This window comes from Thalassophryne amazonica, chromosome 14 (genome assembly GCF_902500255.1).
Source record: "Thalassophryne amazonica chromosome 14, fThaAma1.1, whole genome shotgun sequence".
NCBI classification, from domain to species: Eukaryota; Metazoa; Chordata; class Actinopteri; order Batrachoidiformes; family Batrachoididae; genus Thalassophryne; species Thalassophryne amazonica.
In genome coordinates, this window is record NC_047116.1 from 10,356,813 (window position 1) to 10,383,831 (window position 27,019).

The following is a 27,019-nucleotide window of genomic DNA, read 5'->3' on the forward strand; positions in this document are numbered from 1 at the left end:
GCATGGTCCAGAGCACAGGTTTGTGTTGACGCCGGTGGTGGGTGTGACAGAGGAGGATGCAGAGGACATGTGGAAACGACCCACCTGATGGCGCCCCCTAATAGGAGCAGCGGGAAGATGATCTTGGAAGTGTCTCGAGGCCCTGGAGTTCTGAGCTGATCTGAGGAACCATATTTTCAATTCAATTTCAATTTATTTTCATTTATATTGTGCCAAATCACAACAGAGTTGCCTCAAAGCGCTTCACACAGGTAAGGTCTAACCTTACCAACCCCCATAACACAGCACCATAGTGGTGCTATGTTATGTAAAAGCTGAGTCAGTCGCAGCAGTTGTCTCTTTTCTCTCTCTCTCTCACTCACACACTCACACACACACACACACACACACACACACACACACACACACAGTGAGAGTCACAAGGGTCTGAAATGTCCCTGCGGCGAGTTGAGGGCAACATCAGTGTAAAGGTGGTTACATCAGGCACACGACAGATTTTGTTCCACATAAAAGGGAAAACGCAGTGAGGAGGAAAATATCAAAACCCCTCTGGTTTTTGCAAAGCTGGACATCAGTCAACACAAATAATCTTTGATCCCTTTTGAATTATTCTCTCTGCATTAATAAATCATTTTATATGGTTGTGAACTGGAGCAACAGTCAGTTTTTGAACAACGTGGGATTGTATCACGGACACTCTTATCAGCACTTGATGCCTCAGACTCTTAGAGTCTGTCGTAAAAATATTGCGTAACTGGTCGTGTAGTGCACAAAGGGCTTTCTGCGGCCAATAAACAGCTTTTTTTCTTTATTTATTTCTTTCTTTCTCTTAAGAGTTGCTCCTATTTAACCTTCCGAAGTCCACACACTCTGACTCATTGGTAAATTTGACAGCACTCGCAACAGAACAGTCCATGATTTATGTTACAACCTCATGTAAAGTCTATTGTGGCCTCTTTATCAAAACATTTGAACTGCATGTTAGATGTGGAACCACATATCATGATAATCATTCATATATAATTTATCTCTTCCGGATACCATGAAAATTCAACTCCCGGATGGAAGATATGACCTTGTTCAAGAATAATAAATGACATAAATTATACAAACAGAAGAAAAGATAATGTCAAGGATTAAGTTAAACATTCACTCCAGATTATGTACTACATAGTCAGTGTGAAGAGTATTATGTATCACAATCGGTGTATTGTAGTGCAAATAAAATGTACAAAGCAAAAATACATTTAAGATGAGAAAAATTAAATTATAAACTATTATAAAGGTTTCAGGTTTGCATTAGAAGATTCAACTGTGTCATAAACATGACATAAGTCACTGATTCCATTTAAGTCTTCTGTGAGTTTAATGTGACACGTAAAGCAGTTGGAAGCAGTTATTCTAATATTGCTCAACACGGTTTTGTGTATTGATATTTTAATTTGTATTACAACATTTTCTTTCAGCTGTTCCCGTTAGGGGTCGCCACAGCAGATCAGTTGTTTCCATCTCACCCTGTCCTCTGTATCCTCCTGTCACACCAACCACCTGCATGTCCTCCCTCAGCACATCCATAAACCTCCTCTTTGGCCTCCCTCTTCTCCTCCTGCCTGGTGGCTCCATCTTCAGCATCCTTCTCCCTATATACTCTGGGTCCCTCCTCTGCACATGTCCAAACCATTTCAATCTCACCTCTATGACTTTGTCTCCAAACCGTCCCACCTGAGCTGTCCCTGTATGTTCATTTCTAATCCTGTCCCATTCTCATCACTCCCAAAGAGAATCTCAACACCTCCAGCTCCGCCTGCTGTCTTTTTGTTAGCGCCACCGTCTCTAAGCCGTACAACATAGCTGGTCTCACTACTGTCTTATAGACTTTCCCCTTCACTCTTGCTGATATTCTTCAGTCACAAAACACTCCTGACACCTTTCTCCACCCACTCCACCCTGCCTACACTCTCTTCTTCACCTCTTCACCGCTTTTTCTAAATCCACAAATACACAATGTAACTCTTTCTGGCCTTCTCTGTGCATCTCCATCAGTATTCTCAGATAAAACATTGCATCTGTAGTGCTCTTTCTCAGCATGAAACCATATTGCTAATCAGATCTTCACCTGTTTTCTAAGCCTAGCTTCTACTACTCTTTCCCATAACTTCATGCTGTGGCTGATCAACTTTATGCCTCTGTATGTTATGTGGGCCGCTGAAGAGGAGGTACTGCTGGCCCACCACCACCAGAGGGCGCCCTGCTTGGAGTGCGGGCTCCAAGCAGGAGAGGGCGCCGGACCCTGAGGAAGTGACAGCTGTCATTCATTCCCTGCACCAGCTGTCACTCGTTCATCATCATCATCACCATCTTAAAAGCCGGATCGGGACTCCACCTCCTCGCCGAGAAATCGACTACCGTGAGGTACACTTCTCTGCTGATTAACACGTTGTGTAGGATTCTGAATTTCTGTTGCAGCCGGTATCCTGTGGTGTTCACCCTTATCTGGGAAGTGGCGTGGAGCGTGACGACGACAACCGCGCTACAGAGAAGTGGACACACTAGGAGCTGCACGAGTGTGTGATTCGGAGGTGGAGGTTCTCCTCCTACTGTGCACAAACTGTAGACCACTGAGTGTAAGGAGTTACACTCATTCATCTTTTTTCTGCTTTCTGCCAGCAGTACCAGGGTCGACAGCCGAAGACAGAGGTCACCTGGGGATTCGGGACTTGGCGGCTCCGGTGTTCTTCAGACCGTTGGTGGTGGAGGCCGTGTGGGACGCGGTCTCTCTCTCGTCGGGGTCTTCTATCTTCGAGCCTGCCCACACGTCACCTGGTGTTCATTGACTTTGCAATTTCTGTACATTTAGTTGTGTTTTGTCACAACAGTAAATTGTTACCTTTTGGCTTACTCATTGTCCGTTCATTTGCGCCCCCTGTTGTGGGTCCGTGCTACGACACCTTCCCAACACTGTAGTTACTACAGCTCTGCACATCACCCTTGTTCTTAAAAATAGGAACCAGCACACTTCATCTCCACTCCTCAGGCATCCTCCCACTTTCTAAGATTTTATTAACCAATCTGGTTAGAAACTCCACTGCCACCTCTCCTAGACATTTCCATGCCTCCACTGGAATGTCATCTGGACCAACTGCTTTTCTGCAGTTCATTCTTACTAATCTGTTGCACTTCCTGATTTACTCTCTCCATATCATCTACCCTTTTCTATTTTTCTTCATTCATCAGCTCCTCAAAATATTCTCTGCACCTTTTCAACACACTCTCCTCACTTGTTAGCACATTACCATCTGCATCCTTTACCACCCTAACCTGCTGCATATCTTCTCCAGCTCTGTCCCTCTGTCTGGCCAATCGGTAAAAGTCATTTTCTTCTTTCTTACTATTCAACTTCTTGTACAGCTCGCAATATGCCTTTTCCTTAGCTTTTGCCACTTCTCTTTTCACCTTATGCCGCATCTCCTTGTACTCCTGTCTACTTTCTTCATCTCTCCAACTATCCCAATTCTTCTTTTCCAACCTCTTTTGCCTTATGCTTTCCTGGGCATCTTTGTTCCACCAAAAAGTCTCCTTGTCTTTCTTCCACTGTCCAGATGTCTCACCCAGTACATCTGCAGTACTTTTCCAGTTGTCCAAAATTGCTTCCCTTCCATCCAGTACCTGTCTCCCCTGCTCACTGAATTTCACACAACAGTCTTCCTCCTTCAGCTTCCACCATCTGATCCTTTGATCTCTCATTCTTTTTCTTCTTCTTCTTCACGTCTAAAGTCATCCTAAAAACCACCATGCTATGCTGTCTAGCTACACTATCTCCTGCCACCACCTTAGTCTCCAATTTCTTTTAGCTTGCATCTTCTACACAGAATGTGGTCCATCTGTGTGCACCTTCCTCCACTCTTATGTCACCCTGTGCTCCTCTCGTTTCTTAAAGTAGGTATTCACCACGGCCATTTCCATCCTTTTTGCTAAATTAACTACCATCTGTGTTGTGGCTGGGTGTCTGGCGTGCCTGGCTGGCTTTTGTTTGTCTTCTGTTTCTGTCTTTTGTTTTTCCTTCCAGGTGGCACGCGTTTAGGACTGTGTGGCTGAGTTATCAGGACCTCACCCTGATCACCTGAGGCTGATCATGTGCAGCTCGTCAGGACTCACAGCTGTGGTGCATCTACACGGATTGGAGCATGGTGGCATTTAAATCTGGAGTACACAGTGTGTATTTGCCAGAGACTCGACCTTGTGACCAGACGGGTGAGATCGTCGTCTTGAGAGCCATCTCATCATTATGGATGCAGAGAACGTCCAGGTTTGATGCCATGGTCTGTGAAAGAGGAGGGGGTGAGGTCTCACGCTCGTCAGCACACTTCCTGAGGTACGTTAGGTTTTGTGACTAACATTAGTACAGTCAGTAAATGTGGTGTCCCTCACACCTTATTATATTGAGCTGTTATGTTAGTCGTTTAATCAGCTTCCACTGCAGTTGAGTAGGTGAACAGGGTGTTCCATGCCTGCAGGGTGGGAAGCTGATTAGTAATTAAGCCAGGAAGTGTTTGCTGTTTGTGTACACCTTTGAGCGGTCTCTCTGTGTGTGAAGTGTGGGCTCACATGATGATTTCTTCTTTCACAGACTCGGTTTGTCGCGGCCACCTGGGGGGTGTCGGCGGGGTCCTTGGGTCCGAACTGTTTCTGGCTCCAGACCGTTTGTGCAGCTGGGAGCGCACCGTATTATCACCTCACCAGACCGCGCACTCATTTGTTGTATTTATCACGCACTGTTATGTCATTAAATTTTGTTATCCTTTGTACCGTGCTCTGCTTATTTTATACTGGGTCCTTCAAACGCTGGTCGGTTCTCCGTCCTGCGTCCGACACATAATAATCTGCCCTTCTACATTTCTGTCCATCATCCAATATCTACCCATTACTTCATCACCTCTGTTCCCTTCGCCAACATACCCATTGAAGTCCACTCTTATCATCACTCTTTCATGCTTCAGCACAGGAACATCCCACTAGTCCAAAGGTTCAGATCAATAAATGAATATTATTTGATACTAGGTTTCAGTAGGCTGCACCACTAGCTGTATACTTGCATGTGCTTTTCATTTCAATTAAAAAGACATTTCTTTCATCTGTGATGCAAGAATGAACGTTACTTTAATAAAAAAGTCACTTTGTTTTTAACTTTGCTGGTTCTAAATATGCACCGTACAATGTCATACAAAGTATTCCATAATTAAGACTTGGCATTTAATTCAAATGGCAATTATTCAACCTTCACGTGTGACTGAATTGCAATGTTTGACTACTAAACCTTCAGACCAGTGAACCCTTCCCTTGGGCACACTGTCCACCACCTCGTCTGACTCACTCCAGAAATTTTCTTTCTCCTTCTTCTCACAACCTACCTGTGGGGCATATGCACTGATGATATTCATCATCATCCCTTCAATTTCCAACTTTACACTCATCACCCTGTTAGACACTCACTTAACTTCCAACACTCTTACCATACTCTTCCTTTAAATTGACCCCAACACTATTTTTCTTCCTATCCTCACCATGATAGAACAACTTGAGTCCACCGCCTATGCTCTTGGTCTTACTTCCCTTCCACTTGGTCTCTTGCACATACTTCTATCCTTCTCCTCTCCATCATATCATCCTGCTCTCTGCCTTTATCAGTCATACTGCCAACATTCAAAGTCCCGACTCTCACTTCCACCCTTCTAGGTTTCCTCTTCTCCTGCTGTCTGGACATTTTCTTCTTTGCCCAGCAGTAGCCCAATTTTCGCCAACACCTTGTTGGTCAACGGCACCAGTGGCGGTCGTTGTTAACCTGCACCTCGACCAATCCGATATGGAAATTTGATTTGTGCTCTGCATCTTTAATCTGGCTTGTTTTGCATCTGATGCCCTTCCTGACGCAACCCTCCTCATTTATCCAGTGTCACTAACCGAATGGTCCCTGCTAAAAATCGGTCTGCCCCGCCTTCACTGCACATGCATCATTTCTGTGCTTCAGCCATGGTTCACTGATTATCTCCTCGTTTCTGCTTCAAACTACCTCCAGTCATCATCATCAATCTCAGCGACAGATATCTGAAGCTTTTCTACAACAATCATTTCCACATCATTTCATTATAAAAGACGGAGGAAGTGATCAGAGCACTGTAGCCAGATGAGTTGCTGGTGATGCGTTCACTGCGCCTCTGTCATTTCAAAGCATCAGTAGCAAGTCGACTCACTGATTATCGCCTCATTTCTGTTTAAAACAGCATTGTTTCTGCTTCAAACTGACTATAGAATGATTTAAGAGGTTTTATATTGTCATCTGATGGTTAATGATCACATTATTCCCTTTGATCATTTTGGATGGAGAGAGTCAGACTCATATGAGCTGCTGTGGTCCCAAATGACGTATGCGCAGTGAAGATAGGGCGGACCAATTTTTAGGGGGAGACTGTTCGGTCTGTGACACCGGACTTGGGACTGGCACTCAGATTGTACTGGCTGCACAACCCGTGATTTGGACTTCTGAAATTTAATTACAGAATTTAAAAATCTGTTTAGAAATGAAATAGAAATATTGTCGCTGAGTTACTTTGGACAGCTTATTAAATATTCTGTATATACAAAATTGATTAAATAGGATTTATTTCTGTCCATATTTTAATGTGTGTGTGTGTGTGTGTGTGTGTGTGTGTGTGTGTGTGTATGTAAAAACTGCTGACCACAACCCAAACATAGCCTCGGTGGCTCCTTTGCATTTCTATTGTCAGTCATTGTTTGCTTTTGAATTTTGAATACAAAATATGACTTTGCTGATGTTTTTTGCTTGTTGTTGCTCCACAGCGGAAGTCATACCCGTTCAAAGGCTCGTTCCCTCCTATGTGGAACCCCTTCGTCATTATGGACTTCAACAACCTTTTCAGAAAAATGGATGAAATGGGTAATGAGGTAAAATTAACTTTTCTTCATTCGAACATACGTTATTAAACTTATTTTTCTTAACATTATTTTTCTTGGTCCCTGGACCTGTTGATTGTTTTTCCAAAAATCTGCTGCCTAAATTTAGCTACTCTGTCACATATGTACAAACGTTCTACAGTGAAGGGGCCGTAATCTCCACCTGTACGTGATGATGTCACTAAAAAGTTCTCAATTTGGGGTTTGGATTTCAATATTAAAGGGGTCATTTTGTACAGATAGTCAGTAAACTAATATAGGTGTTTTAAAACTGAAATTAAAAGTTGCAGCCAAAAGATCCAGATAGTTGAGCTGATTTACAAAAAAAAAGAGAAAAAAAAAATCAGCTTTCCCAGTGATGACCTTTTTCTGCCATCTTAAGAGAAAAACGGCTGTACGCCATGTTGTTTTAGTGTCGTTTTATCTGTAGTGGTGGAAATCTTAGTGGATGCGTGTGGTGTGGTGGAATTTAGCTCGGTGGGCGTTATATTGTGTGGTTTAAATTTGCTAAGCGGACACAGTCTGGCTTGCTGGAAGTCGGCCTGGCGGGCGCGGCATGGCACAGTGGAAGTGGGCGCAGCAAGTGGAATCTTGCTACACATGGAATTGGAGACTCGGCTCCGCACCGTGGAAAATTCTACAGCTAGCCAGGCCCCTGTAGTCGGTGCGGACCAAGGTAGCTTAGCCGCCGTTAGTTACCCCCTGGCAGATCCCGAGCAGCCGGGAAAGCAGGCCGACTGGGTGACTGTGAGGAGGAAGCGTAGCCCTAAACAGAAGCCCCGTGTACACCGCCAACCCGTTCACATCTCTAACCATTTTTCCCCACTCGACGACACACCCGCCGAGGATCAAACTCTGGTTATTGGCGACTCTGTTTTGCGAAATGTGAAGTTAGCGACACCAGCAACAATAGTCAATTGTCTTCCGGGGGCCAGAGCAGGCGACATTGAAGGAAATTTGAAACTGCTGGCTAAGGCTAAGCGTAAATTTGGTAAGATTGTAATTCACGTCGGCAGTAATGACATCCGGTTACGCCAATCGGAGGTCACTAAAATTAACATTAAATCGGTGTGTAACTTTGCAAAAACAATGTCGGACTCTGTAGTTTTCTCTGGGCCCCTCCCCAATCGGACCGGGAGTGACATGTTTAGCCGCATGTTCTCCTTGAATTGCTGGCTGTCTGAGTGGTGTTGGAAAGCCTGGAAAGCTTCTGGGGAAAACCTGGTCTTGTTAGGAGAGACGGCATCCATCCCACTTTGGATGGAGCAGCTCTCATTTCTAGAAATCTGGCTAATTTTCTTAAATCCTCCAAACCGTGACTATCCAGGGTTGGGACCAGGAAGCAGAGTTGTAGTCTTACACACCTCTCTGCAGCTTCTCTCCCCCTGCCATCCCCTCATTACCCCATCCCCGTAGAGACGGTGCCTGCTCCCAGACTACCAATAACCAGCAAAAATCTATTTAAGCATAAAAATTCAAAAAGAAAAAATAATATAGCACCTTCTACTGCACCACAGACTAAAACAGTTAAATGTGGTCTATTAAACATTAGGTCTCTCTCTTCTAAGTCCCTGTTGGTAAATGATATAATAATTGATCAACATATTGATTTATTCTGCCTAACAGAAACCTGGTTACAGCAGGATGAATATGTTAGTTTAAATGAGTCAACACCCCCGAGTCACACTAACTGTCAGAATGCTCGTAGCACGGGCCGGGGCGGTGGATTAGCAGCAATCTTCCATTCCAGCTTATTAATTAATCAAAAACCCAGACAGAGCTTTAATTCATTTGAAAGCTTGTCTCTTAGTCTTGTCCATCCAAATTGGAAGTCCCAAAAACCAGTTTTATTTGTTATTATCTATCGTCCACCTGGTCGTTACTGTGAGTTTCTCTGTGAATTTTCAGACCTTTTGTCTGACTTAGTGCTTAGCTCAGATAAGATAATTATAGTGGGCGATTTTAACATCCACACAGATGCTGAGAATGACAGCCTCAACACTGCATTTAATCTATTATTAGACTCTATTGGCTTTGCTCAAAAAGTAAATGAGTCCACCCACCACTTTAATCATATCTTAGATCTTGTTCTGACTTAAGTCTTCTATTTCCATACCATAACAGTATTCCCTGAAAACTCCCTTCTGTCTGATCATTTTTTAATAACATTTACATTTACTCTGATGGACTACCCAGCAGTAGGGAATAAGTTTCATTACACTAGAAGTCTTTCAGAAAGCGCTGTAACTAGGTTTAGGATATGATTCCTTCTTTATGTTCTCTAATGCCATATAACAACACAGTGCAGAGTAGCTACCTAAACTCTGTAAGGGAGATAGAGTATCTCGTCAATAGTTTTACATCCTCATTGAAGACAACTTTGGATGCTGTAGCTCCTCTGAAAAAGAGAGCTTTAAATCAGAAGTGTCTGACTCCATGGTATAACTCTCAAACTCGTAGCTTAAAGCAGATAACCCGTAAGTTGGAGAGGAAATGGCGTCTCACTAATTTAGAAGATCTTCACTTAGCCTGGAAAAAGAGTCTGTTGCTCTATAAAAAAGCCCTCCGTAAAGCTAGGACATCTTTCTACTCATCACTAATTGAAGAAAATAAGAACAACCCCAGGTTTCTTTTCAGCACTGTAGCCAGGCTGACAGAGTCAGAGCTCTATTGAGCTGAGTATTCCATTATCTTTAACTAGTAATGAGTTCATGACTTTCTTTGCTAACAAAATTTTAACTATTAGAGAAAAAATTACTCATAACCATCCCAAAGACGTATCGTTATCTTTGGCTGCTTTCAGTGATGCCGGTATTTGGTTAGACTCTTTCTCTCCGATTGTTCTGTCTGAGTTATTTTCATTAGTTACTTCATCCAAACCATCAACATGTTTATTAGACCCCATTCCTACCAGGCTGCTCAAGGAAGCCCTACCATTATTTAATGCTTCGATCTTAAATATGATCAATCTATCTTTGTTAGTTGGCTATGTACCACAGGCTTTTAAGGTGGCAGTAATTAAACCATTACTTAAAAAGCCATCACTTGACCCAGCTATCTTAGCTAATTATAGGCCAATCTCCAACCTTCCTTTTCTCTCAAAAATTCTTGAAAGGGTAGTTGTAAAACAGCTAACTGATCATCTGCAGAGGAATGGTCTATTTGAAGAGTTTCAGTCAGGTTTTAGAATTCATCATAGTACAGAAACAGCATTAGTGAAGGTTACAAATGATCTTCTTATGGCCTCGGACAGTGGACTCATCTCTGTGCTTGTTCTGTTAGACCTCAGTGCTGCTTTTGATACTGTTGACCATAAAATTTTATTACAGAGATTAGAGCATGCCATAGGTATTAAAGGCACTGCGCTGCGGTGGTTTGAATCATATTTGTCTAATAGATTACAATTTGTTCATGTAAATGGGGAATCTTCTTCACAGACTAAAGTTAATTATGGAGTTCCACAAGGTTCTGTGCTAGGACCAATTTTATTCACTTTATATATGCTTCCCTTAGGCAGTATTATTAGACGGTATTGCTTAAATTTTCATTGTTACGCAGATGATACCCAGCTTTATCTATCCATGAAGCCAGAGGACACACACCAATTAGCTAAACTGCAGGATTGTCTTACAGACATAAAGACATGGATGACCTCTAATTTCCTGCTTTTAAACTCAGATAAAACTGAAGTTATTGTTCTTGGCCCCACAAATCTTAGAAACATGGTGTCTAACCAGATCCTTACTCTGGATGGCATTACCCTGACCTCTAGTAATACTGTGAGAAATCTTGGAGTCATTTTGATCAGGATATGTCATTCAAAGCGCATATTAAACAAATATGTAGGACTGCTTTTTTTGCATTTACGCAATATCTCTAAAATCAGAAAGGTCTTGTCTCGGAGTGATGCTGAAAAACTAATTCATGCATTTATTTCCTCTAGGCTGGACTATTGTAATTCATTATTATCAGGTTGTCCTAAAAGTTCCCTAAAAAGCCTTCAGTTAATTCAAAATGCTGCAGCTAGAGTGCTGACGGGGACTAGAAGGAGAGAGCATATCTCACCCATATTGGCCTCTCTTCATTGGCTTCCTGTTAATTCTAGAATAGAATTTAAAATTCTTCTTCTTACTTATAAGGTTTTGAATAATCAGGTCCCATCTTATCTTAGGGACCTCGTAGTACCATATCACCCCAATAGAGCGCTTCGCTCTCAGACTGCAGGCTTACTTGTAGTTCCTAGGGTTTGTAAGAGTAGAATGGGAGGCAGAGCCTTCAGCTTTCAGGCTCCTCTCCTGTGGAACCAGCTCCCAATTCAGATCAGGGAGACAGACACCCTCTCTACTTTAAGATTAGGCTTAAAACTTTCCTTTTTGCTAAAGCTTATAGTTAGGGCTGGATCAGGTGACCCTGAACCATCCCTTAGTTATGCTGCTATAGACGTAGACTGCTGGGGGGTTCCCATGATGCACTGTTTCTTTCTCTTTTTGCTCTGTATGCACCACTCTGCATTAATCATTAGTGATCGATCTCTGCTCCCCTCCACAGCATGTCTTTTTCCTGGTTCTCTCCCTCAGCCCCAACCAGTCCCAGCAGAAGACTGCCCCTCCCTGAGCCTGGTTCTGCTGGAGGTTTCTTCCTGTTAAAAGGGAGTTTTTCCTTCCCACTGTAGCCAAGTGCTTGCTCACAGGGGGTCGTTTTGACCGTTGGGGTTTTACATCATTATTGTATGGCCTTGCCTTACAATATAAAGCGCCTTGGGGCAACTGTTTGTTGTGATTTGGCGCTATATAAAAAAAAAAAAAAAAAAATTGATTGAAAATTGATTGATTGACCACTTTAATCATATCTTAGATCTTGTTCTGACTTATGGTATGGAAATAGAAGACTTAACAGTATTCCCTGAAAACTCCCTTCTGTCTGATCATTTCTTAATAACATTTACATTTACTCTGATGGACTACCCAGCAGTGGGGAATAAGTTTCATTACACTAGAAGTCTTTCAGAAAGCGCTGTAACTAGGTTAAGGATATGATTCCTTCTTTATGTTCTCTAATGCCATATACCAACACAGTGCAGAGTAGCTACCTAAACTCTGTAAGTGAGATAGAGTATCTCGTCAATAGTTTTACATCCTCATTGAAGACAACTTTGGATGCTGTAGCTCCTCTAAAAAAGAGAGCTTTAAATCAGAAGTGCCTGACTCCGTGGTATAACTCACAAACTCGTAGCTTAAAGCAGATAACCCGTAAGTTGGAGAGGAAATGGCGTCTCACTAATTTAGAAGATCTTCACTTAGCCTGGAAAAAGAGTCTGTTGCTCTATAAAAAAGCCCTCTGTAAAGCTAGGACATCTTTCTACTCATCACTAATTGAAGAAAATAAGAACAACCCCAGGTTTCTTTTCAGCACTGCAGCCAGGCTGACAAAGAGTCAGAGCTCTATTGAGCTGAGTATTCCATTAACTTTAACTAGTAATGACTTCATGACTTTCTTTGCTAACAAAATTTTAACTATTAGAGAAAAAATTACTCATAACCATCCCAAAGACGTATCGTTATCTTTGGCTGCTTTCAGTGATGCCGGTATTTGGTTAGACTCTTTCTCTCCGATTGTTCTGTCTGAGTTATTTTCATTAGTTACTTCATCCAAACCATCAACATGTTTATTAGACCCCATTCCTACCAGGCTGCTCAAGGAAGCCCTACCATTATTTAATGCTTCGATCTTAAATATGATCAATCTATCTTTGTTAGTTGGCTATGTACCACAGGCTTTTAAGGTGGCAGTAATTAAACCATTACTTAAAAAGCCATCACTTGACCCAGCTATCTTAGCTAATTATAGGCCAATCTCCAACCTTCCTTTTCTCTCAAAAATTCTTGAAAGGGTAGTTGTAAAACAGCTAACTGATCATCTGCAGAGGAATGGTCTATTTGAAGAGTTTCAGTCAGGTTTTAGAATTCATCATAGTACAGAAACAGCATTAGTGAAGGTTACAAATGATCTTCTTATGGCCTCGGAGAGTGGACTCATCTCTGTGCTTGTTCTGTTAGACCTCAGTGCTGCTTTTGATACTGTTGACCATAAAATTTTATTACAGAGATTAGAGCATGCCATAGGTATTAAAGGCACTGCGCTGCGGTGGTTTGAATCATATTTGTCTAATAGATTACAATTTGTTCATGTAAATGGGGAATCTTCTTCACAGACTAAAGTTAATTATGGAGTTCCACAAGGTTCTGTGCTAGGACCAATTTTATTCACTTTATACATGCTTCCCTTAGGTAGTATTATTAGACGGTATTGCTTAAATTTTCATTGTTACGCAGATGATACCCAGCTTTATCTATCCATGAAGCCAGAGGACACACACCAATTAGCTAAACTGCAGCTTGTCTTACAGACATAAAGACATGGATGACCTCTAATTTCCTGCTTTTAAACTCAGATAAAACTGAAGTTATTGTACTTGGCCCCACAAATCTTAGAAACATGGTGTCTAACCAGATCCTTACTCTGGATGGCATTACCCTGACCTCTAGTAATACTGTGAGAAATCTTGGAGTCATTTTTGATCAGGATATGTCATTCAAAGCGCATATTAAACAAATATGTAGGACTGCTTTTTTGCATTTACGCAATATCTCTAAAATCAGAAAGGTCTTGTCTCAGAGTGATGCTGAAAAACTAATTCATGCATTTATTTCCTCTAGGCTGGACTATTGTAATTCATTATTATCAGGTTGTCCTAAAAGTTCCCTAAAAAGCCTTCAGTTAATTCAAAATGCTGCAGCTAGAGTACTGACGGGGACTAGAAGGAGAGAGCATATCTCACCCATATTGGCCTCTCTTCATTGGCTTCCTGTTAATTCTAGAATAGAATTTAAAATTCTTCTTTTTACTTATAAGGTTTTGAATAATCAGGTCCCATCTTATCTTAGGGACCTCATAGTACCATATCACCCCAATAGAGCGCTTCGCTCTCAGACTGCAGGCTTACTTGTAGTTCCTAGGGTTTGTAAGAGTAGAATGGGAGGCAGAGCCTTCAGCTTTCAGGCTCCTCTCCTGTGGAACCAGCTCCCAATTCACATCAGGGAGACAGACACCCTCTCTACTTTTAAGATTAGGCTTAAAACTTTCCTTTTTGCTAAAGCTTATAATTAGGGCTGGATCAGGTGACCCTGAACCATCCCTTAGTTATGCTGCTATAGACGTAGACTGCTGGGGGGTTCCCATGATGCACTGTTTCTTTCTCTTTTTGCTCTGTATGCACCACTCTGCATTTAATCATTAGTGATCGATCTCTGCTCCCCTCCACAGCATGTCTTTTTCCTGGTTCTCTCCCTCAGCCCCAACCAGTCCCAGCAGAAGACTGCCCCTCCCTGAGCCTGGTTCTGCTGGAGGTTTTCTTCCTGTTAAAAGGGAGTTTTTCCTTCCCACTGTAGCCAAGTGCTTGCTCACAGGGGGTCGTTTTGACCGTTGGGGTTTTACATAATTATTGTATGGCCTTGCCTTACAATATAAAGCGCCTTGGGGCAACTGTTTGTTGTGATTTGGTGCTATATAAAAAAACTGATTGATTGACATGTAGGAGTCTCAATACAAACTTCTGTCACTCAATATTTCGGGACTGAAATGAGTCTTTTCCTTCCTAAGTTTTTCCGATAGTAGTATTTGCTACTTTCACTGTTGAGGTTTGTTTACGTTTTCCTGGCGGTATGATGATTGTGTAAACAAACTCAAAATGCCATTAAAAGATGTTTTTAAACTGACCTATAGGGCAGCTTTTCACTTCGGTCAATATAAATCTCTGCACAAAGCAAACACCGTTTTCTTTGGCTAAATGTTTGTTTCCTGTTTATTTACTTCAGATCCCGGCAGAGGCTCCGTGGAGAGCGCCACACGCGGACGAGTGGGACCAGATGTCCATGAAGGAGCTCTTTGAAAAAATCTGCTGGACCAAGTAACGGACACACCCTCTAGTTTTTAATCACATTATTAACCAATATCCACTGTAACCTGCCAAAATGACGCCTGGAGCTGACGGGTTTAATTCAGACTAATCTGTAACTTTTGGAGGTGTCATGAATTCCATGTTTTACAAAAGTTGACTCTTAAGTCAGTTGTTTCAGCGTTAGTTGTGTATCATTTAATGAGTTTAATGAGACTTCACGGCTCAGTCACGTGCACTCACTCAGTGTTTGTGCACCACATGATTTTTGTGTATCCTCATTTGCTTTTTCTTTTTATGACTTGTATCAGAATCTGTAAACAAACTTGACAACAAACCACGAGTATAGAAGCATGAAAAGTTTTGGGAACCTTTAATTTTCAGCACCTATAATGTTTGTATTCACATTTTAATTTAAACATTTCTACAATTATTCCAGATGTTGGTGGTCCACGGTACAGCTTGGCTAAAAATGTGACTTACTGTAGAAGAAATACTTTGCTTCAAAATTCATTTGGATCTCAACAGGGTGCCAAAAAGGGGAGAATAAGGAGAAGGATTTTAGGGACCCATGATTGACAGGGGCCAGTAATACAATTATAATACTGACAAAATAATATGGGAGGTGGCCTAGGAAGATTTTTTTTTTTTTTTCATGGGGCCTAAATCCCTGACAGTGCCCCTGGAGCTCAATGTTCTTCTGATGGATTCGTATGAACATAGCCGTCTTGTTCGGTTCAGGTTTAACAGATCTTTCTTTCCTGTTTCCAAGAACTGTCCGTGAGTTTGGTAAACTGTTCATCAACGTGAACGTGACCTCAGAACCCCACGAGGTATCGGCTCTCTGGTTCCTCTGGTATGTGAAACAGTGTGGAGGAACCATGAGGATCTTCTCAACTACTAACGGAGGACAGGTGGGTGTCTTTCGTATGTTTGTCTAACGTCAAATCACATGTACGAAGAAACACAGCAGGGAAAATGCGGAATCAGTGATTCCACAAAGATGACAGCTTCTTCTAGAAAGGCACTGGACTCTGACTTTATCTAACACCCAGTCCAGACATTTATGGACAAGGCAGACAAAGCCATTTTTCCAGTCTGTTGGGATGGTACCAATCTCCCACATGGAAGCAAAGGTTGCCTGCAGCACAAGAAGTTGTTCAGCTCAGATAACACAGATCCCTGGAGCTTTACCTGCCTTCAACTGTTTCACCACGTTCACTGTTTCATAGACATTTGGTGGTTCACAGCTGACTGGTGGATCAGTCACAAAAACCCTGCACCAGAGCCGAACATCACTGTGGCGGGATGATCAGCTTGGTGCGACTGCTCCAGGTGGCCGACCCAGTGGGTCAGTCTGCCGTAGCGATGCCTTCACTTACCCTGGCTGCAGTGGGATGAGGTGTAGGTCTTGAGGAAGGTAATGCTGTAATTCCTCTTTCAGTAGAACCTGAATCACTAGACCACAGATGGCATCAGCTGATCCCAGTTTCTTTTAGCAAATGGCTCCATGTCTGCCCTCAGTGCATTATTAGCCCCCTTTTTCCAGCTCCTTCTTGTTTGTCTTTTGGTTGTCTTCAGTTTCTTGGGGTTATCACAGTGGATCCAGTACATATCCACATTCAGAGCTGGCACAGGTTTCCCAGCAGAATCCCGTTATGATGTACCTTCAGATTAGGGTGACCACATATTGACTACTGGAAACACCAGAACACTCGGCCCGGCAGATACTCGAAGGTTACTCCAAGATACCTTTATAATTACAATACATTTAAAGTATGTTTCCTCTGCATGTACAGAAAAGTGTTATATTACAAAATACTATCTATGACCAAAGACACAAATTCAGAGAAGCTTCTCAGAGAAACCAGGACATGTCCTCGGAAAACCGGATGTTTGGTCACCCTACTCCAGTTGTACTTGGAGAAATGGTTGCAGACGCTGGTACTCCCTTGGCTCTGTACTCCCCGGCTTTTCTTCTGAGATCTGACAGGATCAAGTGCACACAGAGCAGCATAGACGTCACTGTACATACTGCAATGACCGCCATGCTAACCATTAGCTAGCTATGTCACATTGGTGCAATTGTCTAAAAGTACACTATAAACTGTTCCAAAACCAAAAGATTAAGAACACAAGCCGAGCACAGTCGCTTCAGTGCCTTTCCAAGAGAGTGAGTTTGGGTTCAAATGGATCTAATCAAGTCATGTACTCATGAATTAATGTCACGCTGCTACTTGCTAAGTTTAGACCTTAGTTGCGTGAAGTGCCTTGAGGCAGCTTTGTTGTGATTTGGCGCTATATAAATGCAATAAATTGAATTAAATTGAAATTGAATTATTCAAGAAGTGATTGGGACTCGATAATTAAACCGCCATCTGAGGTGTTGGCTGGATGCTGACCAGTGACAACTGGGTATCTTTGGTATTGGTTTCTTCAGATCTTCAGAGAATCCTTGGATACTGCTGGAGTGACAGATGTCTGGTTACCCCCCCCCCCCCCCCCGCCACTACACAGATGTTACATATCACAGACTTATCCCTCTGAAAATCAAACCACAGTCGTGGTCACTCTTGCAGGTTCAACTTTAACTGTTCCAATGATTGATGGCAGCCTTTAGTATCCTGGTCCTGCAGGGGGTGCCGCTCAGCATGTGATCTTTGCAAAAAAAAACAAAAAAAAACTTCTTGCATAAGTTAAAAATGGCAGCGAGGTGAGTTGGCCCTGAAATGATTTAATCCGCCTGCTTCCTAAATCTTGCTTTTATTACCCTGGAGGTCTTGATCCGAACAGGATCCGATTGCACGGAAACAGGTTTGGTGAAGCTTGTGCTCATTCTCCTTCCTTTCTGGCTGACCTTTGACCTCTCCATCCACATGCACAGGAGAGGAAGTTTGTGGGCGGGTCCAGTCAGATCAGCGAGTGCATGGCCACCGAGCTGGGGGACCGCGTGAAGCTGGACTCCCCCGTTTACCGGATCGACCAGAGCGGCGACCTGGTGGTGGTGGAGACGGTGAACAAACAGACCTACATGGTGAGAACCTCATCAGAATCAAATCTCCTCTGCAGATGTTGTTCAGGACTAGGTTCTGGGTGTTCTGTGAGTGCACCCTGCAGTGTGGTGGGAGCCGGAGTTGGACCATCTCGGCTCACCCCCCAGCGTTGGCAGCCCTGCACCACCCTTTCATGCACAGAGATAATATTGCACAACTGTCAGGAGCCTGACTTTTAGAGAGGTAGTGAATCAGTCAGGAGGGAATTATGTATTCATTTACTGTAGTATTTTGTATTTATCCTTTTCCCAGCTGTTTGCTCTGAATATGTAATTACTGTATTTTCCAGAGTGTAAGTTGCACCTTTTTTCTGAGTTACCAGTTCTTTAATTTGGGATTTTTTTTTTTTTTTGCATTGTTGTCATGTAATCTTTATTACTGGCATTTATTCATTTGTTAGTTTTATTTTGTTTTGTGCTTCAATTCATGGGAAAGTCCTGTAAAAATGGCTGTTGTTGTTAATAATAATAACTGTTATTTGGGGGGGGGGGATTTCGATATGTGTTACACCAGAGTATAAGTTGCAGGACCTCCCAAACTAATTAAAAAAAAACTCCAGAAAATATGGTAATTAAGTTAATTAATGCAGTCGACATATAAGTGATTTAAAAAAGTGCAGCAGTGAAACATTTGTCACTTTTTTTATTGCTTATGTGTTTGGAATTTGATTCTCAGTTTTTCTTACTCAAATGTCTTTCAGTTTTATTTTGTCCTTTTGTATAGATTTTTCTGTCTGATTTTTATATGTTAAACTGTTATTTTAGTTGTAAGAGGATCATTCCTGACATGTTTAGTTTCTCTATTTATTTTCCACAACTCCTTGCTGGTTTTTGGACCATTTTAATATACTACCTTTAGTTGGGGGGGGTGTTGTCACCCTTTAACCGTAGTTTTTTGCTAAACTGTGGTAAAATTTCCACCCTCTCTTAAACCATTCCTTCAGTCACACGGTTGTTGATCTTGGTTTCCAGGATTGATGTATAAAATCAACTCCAACTAATCTAATCAAAGATCGAAGAACCAAACAAACCAGATTACCATGACCGCATTTGGCAGATACTGGATCAATTTAAGTTGCATACTGAGATCTGGAACCTGGACTTCGTAAAGAGTCTGTATACTTGATCAAAAAATAAACTCAGATCATCTTGAACTGGATTTTTGTCTGAACTCAGTTGTTTACTGTAAAGAAGCTGTAATGGGTTCCAGGGTCTGATCTGGACTGGGTTCCAGGGTCTGATCTGGGTTGTCATCCAGATTGAATTGGTGCTTTAACATTTGACAATTTTCCAACAAGGCTCATACGAGCTTCTGTAACTTCAGTTAACACTGAACACACACATTTAATCTTTACAAATATTTATTTTGAATCTGTTTCATAACAGAGTAAATTTGTTTTTTGTGGTTAAGATGTGAGCTGCAGACTCGGTGCTACAGGACGTTTCTCTACTGCCACCTACAGGCTGTGTGTCAGACTGCAGCTGTGATGTCACTCTTTCTGTCTGCTGTGTGTCTCAGGCCAGATATGTGATTGTGGCCACACCACCGGGTCTGATGCTGAAGATGCACTTTAACCCCGAGCTGCCCCCGCTGAGGAACCAGCTGATCCACCGTGTGCCCATGGGCTCCGTCATCAAGTGCATGGTCTACTACAGAGAGAACTTCTGGAGGAAGAAGGGTGAGAAGGGTGGTGCATGAACTCGATGAAGTATGCTGTCATACGACATGCGCGCTGCTGCCATTTGTTTTCCACTCAAAACCAGTGGTGGCTCCAGAGGGTTTCTTCATGGTGGGGCTATAATTTGCAAGTATTCATTCTAAAGTTGATTCTGGGGGCCTTGTACATGCAGCTTGTTAGTTCACACGTAATACTATAATTTGTACTTTTGCAAATTTGAAAAGTTGCAGAACAGAAAAAACTACACAGCTGGCAAATGCTCTCCTTTAGATGGCGCTGTTCTTCTTCACTCTTTAAGCATTGACCTCTTATTTCTCAATTCCGCCAGGTTCTGGTTAATGAATGAAGTTGTTTGATGAGAAAAATGTTTTTAATTGTGGTAACATAGTAGAGCAAAAATGTATTTACTGATTTTAAATGTAGCTTGTTGTTTGGAACATGAACTTGCTCAGATGATCTTATAGGTACTGTGGACAGTGGGGGGCGCTATAGGACCAGATCAGCGAGAATATTTAGGCTGAACATGCAAAATGTAAAATGACAAATATTAATTTGGTAAATGGATGGCATTTTTACAGCACATTTCCATCTGAATCAAAGCACTTTATATTGATGCCTCACATTCACTCATTCACACACATACGCTCATTCACCAATGTCAGGGTGCCACCGTGCAAAGTGCTCAACTGCACTGGGCTTTGATTTTCCAGTCTGGCAGGGATTTGAACCAAGGATCTTCTGCTCTCAATCCCACCGCTTAATTTATTAATTAATTTATTGCTGGGGCTATTGATTTTTTTTTTTTTTTTTTTGAGTTCAGCCATTTCAAGGCCTGCTCTAGTGCCACTTCTGTTCAAAATGAATAAAAAAGCTAAATATATTCAATTGTTTAAATACTGTACTTATTCTAGAAGGTCACCTATTGGTGTGTAGTGCTGAAATAATTATTCAGTGCTAATTAAATATCTGATGATGTGTTGGGATCTGCAGCATGTCGAACATTTTATACACTTACGTGAAGAATTATGGTTATTGGGCCCCAAACTTTACTGGTGGTTTGTTCAAACCAGAATTAAATCTGTCGGCAGCGGTTTTGTAGCAATGCTGACTCTCTCTCTCTCTCTCTCTGTGTGTGTGTGTGTGTGTGTGTGTGTGTGTGTGTGTGTGTGTGTGTGTGTGTGTGTGTGTGTGTGTGTGTGTGTGTGTGTGTGTGTGTGTGTGTGTGTGTGTGTGTGTGTGTGTGTGTGTGTGTGTGTGACCACGTGACGTGACTCTACAGTCTCACTCATTCCTTTGGTCCAAGTCAGGTTATGGGATCAGAACGCGGCTGTAAAGTCTGTGTGTGCCTCCAGGTCTGTGTGGAACGATGGTGATTGAGGAGGAGGGCGCCCCCATTGGCCTAACGCTGGATGACACAAAGCCTGATGGGACTGTTCCCGCCATCATGGGGTGAATATCAAAGCAGATTTCTGTTAAACGTCTCACGACGGTGTTGCGTTTGTCCTAAAAGCCACGTCTCGTCTGCAGGTTCATCCTCGCCCGGAAGTGCAGGAAGCTGCTGAGTCTGACCAAAGAAGAGAGGTAGTGTAGCTGCACAGCGGGCGCTGCAGGTGAGCGCACTCACGGTTTCTCAGAGTTTTAATCTAAACTGTTGTTTAGGTTGAAGATGATCTGCGAGATTTACTCCAAAGTGTTGGGCTCCACCGAGGCTCTGCATGTGAGTGTGTGTGCAGATTAAAGTTTAAAGAGTGGTGCTGCAGAACCACAGGCTGAATGTTTCCGTGTGTGTGTGTCAGCCGGTGCACTACGAGGAGAAGAACTGGTGTGAGGAGCAGTACTCAGGAGGCTGCTACACGGCCTACTTCCCCCCGGGCATCCTCACCCAGTACGGAAAGTAAGTCTGTGCAGCTCCTGCAGTGTCTCCAGAAAAAAGCGCTTGATACACACTGAGGTGATGCATTCATTAAAATAAAAACAAAACATACAACAATAAATCGGTTGGTTGTCGGGCTAGGAAAGAAATTGCTGCTGGCCACGCCCCCTCCCTTCAGGGAGTGGACCTGCATCATCTCTTTGCGTCTCATAGAAGGCAGGTGACACAGGTGACATATGTCCCTGAAAGATCAAATGAGTGGTATCAGGTCGAAATATTGTTTAGAGCAGGAACATTTCCACAACAATAGCAGATCTGTGGAGCTTTGTGGACATTTAGCACTAAAAAAATGCACCACATTTCAGTGTAAAAGATAACACATTTAGCACAATGTAACTTTAAAATCCAAACCTTTCACCACCTGCTGTGTAAAGATCAAAATGATGTACTAGAGCTCCTGTTGAAATTCTATTTTGTACCTGCATTAAAGGTAAATGTCCACCAGGTGGAGATATTCCATTTCAAAAACCTTGGGACATGAGGATGTGGTGCACATGGATCATACCGGATCAGCAGTTTATGTTCTCGGTTTGGATAAATGAATGTTATCTAAGCTCCATCGTACACAACTTAACATAAAAATGGCTGTTTTAGCATCAGGAGAGATCATCTGTGTCCCAACAAAACATTAAATGTTCTTGTTTCACAACCTGAGCACCTTTTGTGCAAAAAAAACAAAAAAACTAATTCATCCAGTCCTGTTTGTCTCTCTGCAGAGTGCTGCGGGAGCCCGTCGGTAGGCTGTACTTCGCCGGTACGGAGACGGCCACCGAATGGAGCGGCTACATGGAGGGAGCGGTGCAGGCGGGCGAGAGAGCAGCCAGAGAGGTCAGTATCCAAACACGGTCATTTCTGTAAAAAGCGAAAAGTTCCAACCAGCCGGAGCCCGGAGACAACTGGTGTGCAAGTAGCTCCAGAAAACTGTTGATGCCAGTTTAGTGTCAACATTCGGCCCAAATGTGTCCACCTCCAAATACTTCATGCTATGCTAATCATCAGGACACATTATAGTTTTTTAAAAAAACAGACTTTTCTCAATCTGTGAAAGATATCCAAGAATTAAACAAGCACTAAAACCATCTTTAACTGGACCAGCCAACAGGATTTAGTTATCAATGCACTGCTCAGTATAACCCCCCCCCCAACACACACACACACAGATATCGGTGTTTGTGTGAGACTGATGTCCCGCCACAGTTACACTGATTTGTAATGTTTTCCTGTGTCTCCAAACACATTTTTATTGGCTGACATAGTAGGATTTTGACCAATTGTTCACTGCGACTTCATCTAAAAATGGCCACTAAAGATGACCTCATGTTAGGTGAATGCTGGTCATGCTGACTGGCTGATGGAGCATCGCATCCCACATCGGTCGGTCATGTTGCATGAAGATGGATATACAACCCCAGTTCCAATGAAGTTGGGACTTTGTGTAAAATAAAATAATAAAACATAATAAAAATAAATAAAAACAAAATACACTCATTCATCTTCAACCGCTTTTCCGGGTTCAGGTCACGGGGGCAACAGCTCCAGCAGGGGACCCCAGACTTCCCTTTCCCGTGCCACATTGATCACCTCTGATGGGGGGGGGATCCCGAGGCATTCCCAGGCAAGTGTGGAGATATAATCTCTCCACCTAGTCCTGGGTCTTCCCCGGGGTCTCCTCCCAGATGGACGTGCCTGGAACACCTCCCTTGAGAGGCGCCCAGGAGGCATCCTTACCAGATGCCCGAACCACCTCAGCCGGCTCCTTTCAACTCTACTCCGAGCATCCCACAGATGACTGAACTTCTCACCTTATCTCTAAGGGAGACACCAGCCACCCTCCTGAGGAAGCCCATTTTGGCTGCTTGTACCCGCGATCTAGTTCTGTCGGTCATGACCCAACACTCACGACCATAGGTAAGAGTAGGAATGAAGCGTCACCAGTAGATCAAGAGGTTCGCCTTTTGGCTCAGCTCCCTTTTTGTCACAACAGTATGGCAGAGCGAATGCAATACCACCCCTGCTGCGCCGATTCTCTGGCCAATCTCGCGCTCCATCGTCCCCTCACTCATGAACAAGACCCGAGGTACTTGAACTCCTTCACTTGGGGCAAGGCCTTATTCCCTACCCGGAGTAGGCAATCCATCGGTTTCCTGCTGAGAACCATGACCTCAGATTTAGAGGTGCTGATCCTCATCCCAGCCGCTTCACACTCAGCTGCGAACCGATCCATGAGTCTTGGAGGTCACCGGCCGATGAAGCCAACAGGACCACATCATCTGCAAAAAGCAGTGATGAGACCCTGAGCCCACCAAACTGGAAACCCTCCTCCCCCCAACTACGCCTTGATATCCTGTCCATGAATATCACAAACAGGATTGGTGACAAGGCGCAGCCCTGGAGGAGGCCAACCTCCACCAGAAACGAGTCCGACTTACTGCTGAGCACCCGAACACAGCTCTCGCTTTGCGAGTACAGAGATTGGATGGCCCTGAGAAGGGACCCCCTCACTCCATACTCCCACAGCACAGAACAGAATACAATGATTTGCAAATCCTCTTCAACCTATATTCAATTGAATACACCACAAAGACAAGATATTTATTGTCAAACTGATAAATTTTATTGTTTTTGTGCAAATATTTGCTCATTTTGAAATGGATGCCTGCAACACGTTTCAAAAAAGCTGGGACAGTGGTATGTTTATCACTGTGTTACATCACCTTTCCTTCTAACAACACTCAATAAGCGTTTGGGAACTGAGGACACTAATTGTTGAAGCTTTGTAGGTGGAATTCTTTCCCATTCTTGCTTGATGTACGACTTCAGTTGTTCAACAGTCCGAGGTCTCCGTTGATGTATTTTGTGCTTCATAATGCGCCACACATTTTCAATGGGCGACAGGTCTGGACTGCAGGCAGGCCAGTCTAGTACCCGCACTCTTTTACTATGAAGCCACGCTGTTGTAACACGTGCAGAATGTGGCTTGGCATTGTCTTGCTGAAATAAACAGGGACGTCCCTGAAAAAGACGTTGCTTGGATGGCAGCATGTGTTGTTCCAAAACCTGAATGTACCTTTTAGCACTGATGGTGCCATCACAGATGTGTAAGTTGCCCATAACACACCCCTATACCATCACAGATGCTGGCTTTTGAACTTAGCGCTGGTAACAATCTGGATGGTCTTTTTCCTCCTTTGTCCGGAGAACATGACATCCATGATTTCCAAAAACAATTTCAAATGTGGACTCATCAGATCACAGCACACTTTTCCACTTTGCGTTTGTCCATTTCAAATGAGCTCGGGCCCAGAGAAGGTGGCGGCGTTTCTGGATGTTGTTGATGTATGGCTTTCACTTTGCACGGTAGCATTTTAACTTGCACTTGTAGATGTAGCGACAAACTGTGTTAACTGACAATGGTTTTCTGAAGTGTTCCTGAGCCCACGGGGTAAGATCCTTTACACAATGATGTCAGTTTTTAATGGACTGCCGCCTGAGGGATCGAAGGTCACGGGCATTCAATGTTGGTTTTCGGCCTTGTGTAGAAAGTTCTCCAGATTCTCTGAAGCTTGATTATATTATGGACTGTAGATGATGAAATCCCTAAATTCCTTGTAACTGAAAGTTGAAAAACATTGTTCTTAAACTGTTGGACTATTTTCTTTCATGCAGTTGTTCACAAAGTGGTGATCCTCGCCCCATCTTTGCTTGTGAACGGCTGAGCCTTTTGGGGATGCTCCTTTTATACCCAATCATGACACTCACCTGTTTGCAATTAACCTGTTCACCTGTGGAATGTTCCAAACAGGTGTTCTTTGAGTGAGCATTCATCAACTTTCCCAGTCTTTTGTTGCCCCTGTCCCAGCTTTTTTGAAAGGTGTTGCAGACATCCATTTCAAAATGAGCAAATATTTGCATAAAAATAATAGTTTATCAGTTTGAACATTAAATATCTTGTCTTTGTGGTGTATTCAATTGAATATAGGTTGAAGAGGATTTGCAAATAATTGTATTCTGTTTATATTTACATTTACATATTTACATTTTTCCACAACGTCCCAACTTCGTTGGAATTGGGGTTGTACATGGATCTGTGGGGAATTCTGATGCCTGTGATGGGAGTAAACCAGCACAGTGTCGTCCCAGATCCAGACCCCTGGTTTAGAGGATCACCTTAAGTGTTCCCCATGGCAACAACATGATGTGGTCATTCTTAGACGGATCACAAATTTTCATAAACCAGTTCAAGTGAATGAGTGACAAGGTCCCAAACTGTTCCTGACTCACCTTCTGCAGTGTGACAGTGTGTGTCGTACAAAACGTTGTGTTCTGTTGCAGATCTTGTGTGCGATGGGTAAAATCCACCAGAGCCAGATCTGGCAGACGGAGCCCGAGTGTGTGGTGAGAGAAATACTTTTTTTTTTTTTTCCTGCAACGTCTCTCTTCTGAGTGTAAACACTCTGATAATCATAACCTGTTCCTCTGCCAGGACGTCCCTGGGCTCCCCTTCATCACCACCTTCTGGGAACGGAACATGCCTTCAGTCGGCGGGTTCCTCCAGTTCTTGGGTGTTTCTACCTTCCTGTCCGTTGCCGTGGCAGCCAGCATGGTGGCGTACAAGAAGGGCCTCCTGCCCCGGAGTTAAATTGCCAACATCCTCTGCAGCTCAAGGTTCAAACCTCAGCGGACGCTCTTGTACTTCTCGTGCATGACTTCAAAGTCGCGACGTATCTGTTTGAAGCAAAGAAGGAACGTTGAGCCGACGCACCACCACCGTTCACTAACGGAGAGCCTGCTGCAGGGCGACACGTGCCGTTTGTCGGCACGACTCTTCAAACTACAATCACAAGCAAAATAATTCCGAATCAAGAGGGTTAAAATTCCACACGTCCACTTTTTTTATTAAGTGTGTGTGTGTGTGTGTGTGTGTGTGTGTGTGTGTGTGTGTGTGTGTGTGTGTGTGTGTGTGTGTGTGTGTGTGTGTGTGTGTGTGTGTGTGATCACCGGTGCTGATTTATTCTGAAAAGCAGCTGTTTGACTTCCTCTGACATCAGAGATGAAGTTGAATAAATTCTGGATTCACGGCGGCGGCATCGCGACCAGACGGTAAACAGCATCAGAATGATTGGATGTTTTTTGTCACAAACAGGTTTCGTATAATTTCGCCTCGACTTTTATTCAAAATCTATATTTGTAACAGATTAAAGGAAGTGCAATCATCTGCAGACACAAAAATCGTTGTGAAAATTACAAATTTAGAAGAAAAAAAATCTGAAATTTTGAGATTGAAAATATGAAGTTCTGATGATGGGAGAAAAACTAGAATGGCACTCAGCACCAAAATTCTGAGTTTCAAGGCTTTTTGATGAAAAACCGTTAGTATCTGAATCTGATCCGGATCTGTTTGGTCTCGGTCTGTGCGCCGACTCCAGCTGTGT

General features: G+C 43.0%; 1 protein-coding gene across 2 annotated transcripts in view; it reads left to right on the forward strand.

Moving 5' to 3' along the window:
• Nucleotides 1–26,700, forward strand: part of mao (monoamine oxidase) — a 72,708-nt gene extending 46,008 nt beyond the window's left edge. The window contains exons 1-13 of one of the 2 annotated variants that reach the window (XM_034186162.1): nucleotides 2,769–2,823; nucleotides 6,856–6,960; nucleotides 14,844–14,935; nucleotides 15,696–15,837; nucleotides 17,808–17,957; nucleotides 19,495–19,654; nucleotides 21,007–21,103; nucleotides 21,182–21,235; nucleotides 21,314–21,371; nucleotides 21,451–21,548; nucleotides 22,304–22,415; nucleotides 25,920–25,982; nucleotides 26,071–26,700. In XM_034186162.1, coding sequence (XP_034042053.1) covers nucleotides 6,892–6,960; nucleotides 14,844–14,935; nucleotides 15,696–15,837; nucleotides 17,808–17,957; nucleotides 19,495–19,654; nucleotides 21,007–21,103; nucleotides 21,182–21,235; nucleotides 21,314–21,371; nucleotides 21,451–21,548; nucleotides 22,304–22,415; nucleotides 25,920–25,982; nucleotides 26,071–26,226 — 1,251 coding nt within the window. In that variant the 5' untranslated portion in view covers nucleotides 2,769–2,823; nucleotides 6,856–6,891 and the 3' untranslated portion in view covers nucleotides 26,227–26,700. Of the gene's footprint in view, nucleotides 1–2,768; nucleotides 2,824–6,855; nucleotides 6,961–14,843; nucleotides 14,936–15,695; nucleotides 15,838–17,807; nucleotides 17,958–19,494; nucleotides 19,655–21,006; nucleotides 21,104–21,181; nucleotides 21,236–21,313; nucleotides 21,372–21,450; nucleotides 21,549–22,303; nucleotides 22,416–25,919; nucleotides 25,983–26,070 lie in introns of those variants that run through there. The other variant, XM_034186161.1, reaches the window with a different exon arrangement.
• The last annotated feature ends 319 nt before the right edge of the window (nucleotides 26,701–27,019 follow it).